The sequence below is a fragment of the Arvicanthis niloticus genome, chromosome 5 (assembly GCF_011762505.2).
Source record: "Arvicanthis niloticus isolate mArvNil1 chromosome 5, mArvNil1.pat.X, whole genome shotgun sequence".
Lineage (NCBI taxonomy): Eukaryota > Metazoa > Chordata > Mammalia > Rodentia > Muridae > Arvicanthis > Arvicanthis niloticus.
This window is the reverse complement of record NC_047662.1, coordinates 61,338,353-61,344,289: the sequence shown is the minus strand read 5'-3', so window position 1 is coordinate 61,344,289 and position 5,937 is coordinate 61,338,353. Positions and strand designations below refer to the sequence as shown.

At 40.8% G+C, this 5,937-nt stretch overlaps 1 protein-coding gene across 1 annotated transcript; it reads left to right on the top strand.

The window, feature by feature from the left end:
- The first annotated feature begins 1,195 nt into the window (after window positions 1-1,195).
- On the top strand, window positions 1,196-5,456 carry Klhl9 (kelch like family member 9). Its single transcript, XM_034502505.2, has one exon. It carries the CDS (start codon window positions 1,694-1,696, stop codon window positions 3,545-3,547), a length of 1,854 nt encoding a protein of 617 aa, XP_034358396.1. The 5' UTR covers window positions 1,196-1,693; the 3' UTR covers window positions 3,548-5,456.
- The last annotated feature ends 481 nt before the right edge of the window (window positions 5,457-5,937 follow it).

Genomic DNA, 5,937 nt, shown 5'->3' with positions numbered 1-5,937 from the left:
TGGGGTGGGAGACACTGACCACAACCTTGTTCTACTAGTTTCCCGGGATTGCTGCAATTCGCCAGAAACCACAGGGAGAAGGAGGAAATAGAAATAAAGGAAGATTAATCACAGTTAAGTAAATTACAGTGCACACATTTAGTGGTCATTAACAAGTTGTAGGTAAGCTCTCTGTATACCAATTTTGGAAAATCTTGAACTGGAAAAAAAAAAAATCCAGTAGGACACATGCCATTTAGAAAAGAGCCAGGAAGTGGAACAGAAGAATATAAGTATATTCTTAGTTTGCATACAAGTAAACCCTAGAAGGATTAAAAGACAGCAATAACTTCAAACTTTGAGAATAGAGAATTATGGCAAATTATATACTTATTCTCAAATCAAAATTAAAATTTGTCAGTAGGTAAAGAACTCCATTTTAATAAAAAATACTTACAAAAGCAAAGTTCAACACAAGGGAAATGCAAACCCACGCACTGATGGTTAACAATATTTTGGAAACATTGACTTGAATATTCTACCAAATGTTATCATTATCTAAATCAGGATAAACTTGTTCAAATTCTCTAAGCCTATTACAGATTCCATAAGACAACGGAGGACATTTGTACACTCTGGAGAAAACAGTGGACAAAGTAAACTATAACATATTTAACTACTGGGAAACTATGTAACCATTTAAAAATAGTGTTTGGAAAACAAAACCCTGAAAACAGTATTTATGAAGGCATTATCTCTCCTGCCAAATATTCAAAATATATCAGGATCAAAATTTAGTGACAAGTTAAATGTCACGTGTTTTAAATATTTACCAAAAACCTTTTACAACCAACATTTTAATTGAGTTGTTGATTAAATTGAGTGTGATGCACAATGTAAAACTGTCCTTGAAGAAAAAAAAAAATTAAAACGGTACAATGATTTCCTCTGCAAGGCTTCTCCTGTTTGAACAAAGGTTGCGTTTCGTTGCTGTTCTGGCAAAGACCATTAGCGTAAATCTTGAAAAGAATGCCCTCTTGAAAAGTGCTAGGAAAACCTACCACCGCAAGCTTAAGCACACGCACGCGCATTCCTTCAAGCTTACATAATGGCCCCTCCGCAGGCCTCGCTGGCCAGGCGGAACCCCGCCCCCTCCCGCCCGCGCCCTTCCCCCATCCACCGCTCCCTTGCCAGGTCAGCTGCGCAAGCGCAATAGCTGTGCAGCCGCTCCTAGCCCGGGGGATCCTGGGATTCGGCCTTTCCGGAAGGTCGGGCTGGGTGTCGGTGCTAGGCCGCCGTTCTAGGCCCAAGTCGGAATTCCAGGCCCTGCTCCAAGCCACGTCGGTGACCGCGGCGACACATCGGGGACCGCAGAGGACGCAGCCACCGCTCGCTGAGGTGCTGAGCCTTGGAGGGCGGCAGCCCGGGTGCACAGGCCGTGACGGCCCCTCCCCCGCCCTGAGCGCCGCGGCGAAGGACGACAGTCCCGGCCGGACGAGGTGAAGCGGTCACGTAACTGCCTCGGGTGATGACTCACCCGCTCTCCTGTCAGATTTGAGGTGCGTGCTGCTGCTGCAAGGCGGACGTCGGGGTGCCCAGAACGGTGCTGCGGCGACCGCTCGCTTGCCCTTCGTTCGGCGCCCCCGCGTTCCCCCAGAGCGTTCTCTTTGTAACGTCTGCGGCCTGCAGCTCGCTGCGAGCTCCGGGTTCTCCCATGAAGGTGTCTCTCGGTAACGGCGACATGGGCGTCTCTGCCCACCTGCAGCCTTGCAAGGCTGGAACTACGCGGTTTTTTACCAGCAATACACACAGTTCTGTTGTATTGCAAGGCTTTGATCAGCTCAGAATAGAGGGGCTGCTTTGTGACGTGACCCTGGTACCTGGCGATGGAGAAGAAATCTTCCCGGTTCATAGAGCCATGATGGCGTCTGCCAGTGATTATTTCAAGGCCATGTTCACCGGAGGAATGAAAGAGAAAGATTTAATGTGCATTAAGCTTCATGGAGTGAACAAAGTTGGTCTGAAGAAAATCATTGATTTTATTTATACTGCAAAACTGTCTCTTAATATGGACAATCTTCAGGACACTCTTGAAGCTGCCAGCTTTCTACAAATCTTGCCGGTTTTGGATTTTTGTAAAGTATTTCTTATATCAGGCGTCTCTTTAGATAACTGTGTTGAAGTTGGACGGATTGCTAACACCTACAATCTTATAGAAGTGGATAAATACGTGAATAATTTCATCCTGAAGAACTTCCCTGCCTTGTTGAGTACTGGGGAGTTTCTAAAACTTCCCTTTGAACGGCTTGCCTTTGTGCTTTCCAGCAATAGCCTCAAGCACTGTTCTGAACTTGAACTCTTTAAGGCGGCCTGCCGCTGGCTAAGGCTGGAAGACCCTCGGATGGACTATGCTGCAAAATTAATGAAGAATATTCGCTTCCCACTGATGACGCCACAGGATCTCATCAACTATGTGCAGACAGTAGATTTCATGAGAACAGACAATACCTGTGTGAATTTACTTTTGGAAGCAAGCAATTATCAAATGATGCCGTATATGCAGCCAGTGATGCAGTCAGACAGAACTGCCATTCGATCGGATTCTACTCATTTGGTTACGTTAGGAGGAGTTTTGAGGCAACAGCTAGTTGTAAGTAAAGAGTTACGGATGTACGACGAAAGGGCACAGGAGTGGAAGTCGTTAGCCCCCATGGATGCTCCTCGGTACCAGCACGGCATTGCTGTAATTGGCAATTTCCTTTATGTAGTTGGTGGTCAGAGTAATTATGATACAAAAGGAAAAACTGCTGTTGATACAGTCTTCAGATTTGATCCTCGTTATAATAAATGGATGCAGGTGGCATCATTAAACGAAAAGCGCACATTCTTTCACCTGAGTGCCCTCAAAGGACATTTATATGCAGTTGGTGGGCGCAGTGCAGCTGGTGAACTGGCCACAGTAGAATGTTACAACCCAAGAATGAATGAATGGAGCTATGTTGCAAAAATGAGTGAACCCCACTATGGCCATGCTGGAACAGTATATGGGGGTTTAATGTATATTTCCGGAGGAATTACCCATGACACTTTCCAAAATGAACTCATGTGTTTTGACCCAGATACAGACAAATGGACACAGAAGGCTCCTATGACTACAGTCCGAGGTCTGCATTGCATGTGTACAGTTGGAGACAAGCTGTATGTCATTGGTGGCAACCACTTCAGAGGAACAAGTGATTATGATGATGTCCTAAGCTGCGAATACTATTCGCCAACTCTTGACCAGTGGACACCAATTGCTGCTATGCTAAGAGGTCAGAGTGATGTTGGAGTTGCTGTCTTTGAAAACAAAATCTATGTTGTTGGTGGATATTCTTGGAATAACCGGTGCATGGTAGAAATTGTCCAGAAATACGACCCAGAAAAAGATGAGTGGCATAAAGTTTTTGATCTTCCAGAGTCGCTTGGTGGCATCCGGGCTTGCACTCTCACAGTTTTTCCACCTGAAGAAAACCCTGGGTCACCTTCCAGAGAATCGCCTCTTTCAGCACCTTCAGATCATTCTTAGATCCAAGGTGTAATACCTTTTCAGTGTGTCATGGATGGTCTTGTACTTCCCCTTCCACTGTCTCTCCTTATTGCTACAGTTAATAGATAAAAAGGTAACTTAGGTTTTTTTTTTGGTTTGGCTTCATCTTGTTTATTAAATGGCTAACAAGTGCATTTTAAAAAGTGTATTAAATATATTCAGCTGTTTAACAAGTGAAAAAGATACATAGAAAATTAGATGTTTTTTGTGGTGTTATATGTCAAATTGTAGATGATTATAGTAAATGTGTAATTATGTCTATTATACTAAAAAAATTGAAACATTTGATTTGACTGAAACATTAAATGGAGGCCCCCTCTTCTAACCTAAAATAAAGATTGCCAAGGTACAGCTACCTCCCTCTTGGATAGTTTTGGACAATCTGTTAACTAGGCTGTGTGATTAGTCTTCGGATATTTGAAGTTTCTTAGGTAGACAGCAATAGTAATAATATTAACTAGAAGAAACAAGATTTGTTATCTAACTGGAGAAAAAATAATAGGTGTGTACACTAGTCAGATATTCATGCTCACATAAAAATTTGTGTGTACATACATATAAACTTTTAGACTTGATAGAAACTTCAACTGTAGTGAAAATGATGTTATATTTTTTTTTCCAGAAAGCAGCTAATTTTATTTCAATGAAAATTCAATATCAGAGAGTCCTTGTCTAAAGTCGTAAACAGAATTTAGATTGCTAAGGGCTACAACAAACTAAATTGACAGCTAAATTTGTCATTTAATGAGATTGTTTCTTTAAATGAAATTTAATTAGTTTTTCTGTATATTCTGTAGTTACGTGCATATAGATTATTTAGCAGAAGGCAAGTTTCAAAGAATTGGGTTTTTTTTATCATTAACTTTTACCTGTGAAACTTGGGAGTTAAGGAAGGCAAAGACACATTCTCAAGAAAGCTCCAGAATTTTGAGTTTAGTCTCCTGCCTTAGTCACTCTGACATGTTTATTATATGATTTTGAGTTATTTCTGGTGCTGCTGTAGCTGGTACGCATCCTGTAATGTGTGAGCTGCCTCAAGGCTGTGATCTGAGCAAACAGAAATACACCCTGTTCTGCATCAAATCAGAAATATGCTATTTTAGCTTTGATTCAAGGATAGAATGAACTTCAGATCCCCTAAGAAGTCAGCTGGTTTCTTTAAGGCAGTGCTAAAGTAGACCTTCAGTCTTCAGTACTGTGGGAATATTTTCTGGCTGAGAAATACATGGGAAAATCTTAAGGGAACTTATCAGATAAATGGAATTATAGTGTTCCTTGGTAATGAGTGATACTGAATACATACTTTCCTGGGAAAATTGTTCAACTGAAGGAAAAAAAAATACACACATGCATGTACACGAACACACACACACATCACACATGCATGCACATACACTTACATACATGTAGTCCTGGGAGAGTACCAGAGTGTAAATAAGGAGCAATGCCATTGACAGTTCCTTAATGTAATTCAGACGAAGGAAAAAGATTTGGCTTCTGGCACCTGAACTTTACTTACTGCCCATACATACATATGTTGATTCATTTTAATGCTTTTCATAATTTTTGCATTGACAGAATTTTCATGCTTTGTGTTTTTTTTAAATGACTGCCTTTTTCTTTTGTTAACTTCAGACATATTTTGAGTGCTTTTAGAAGTTAAGGTAAAAGTTGCTACTAACTTTGTGTATTGAATAAGCAGGCAAGAAATTACATCTTGATTTCTTTTTTTATAGCAAGATTGAATACTTGTGCATTTTGAATAGCTACATTTTCTCTTTGGTCAAATGTCAGTGTCCTTTTCGTTGTGATAGCTTTTGAAGTTGCTTTGTTTTTTTCATATCAAGTTACAGGATCTCTTTTATATAATAAAATTACTTAACTGATATTTTCTTGTATTGCCTTTTTTTTCCTCCCCCTGAAACTCTTAGTTTTACAAATGGAGGCTCTTCAGTAGTTTTTGAAACCAAATTTGTCCCTTCTATATTTTGACCTTTGGATAACTTTTCTATGGTTTATTTTATTTCTTTATTGAATATTTTATTTATTTAATTTTCAAATGTTATACCCTTTCCCATCTCCCCTCTGCAAACCCCTTTTCCCCTCCTCTCTCCCTCCCCCTGCTTCTGTGAGGGTGCTTCCCCACCAACCCACCCACTCTCCCCTTACCACCCTAGCATTCCCCTACACCTGGGCATTGAGCCTTTACAGGACCTAGGGCTTCTCCCATTGATGCCACGTGGAATTGATATATTGCTTTTTCATGCTGGTTCTAACACGCTGAGCTGATACTGCAAGCCTGTTTTCTATACATGTTTTTACTTTTGCTAAAAAAGCATTTCTGTGTTTTCAGTACATTTGATACTGTT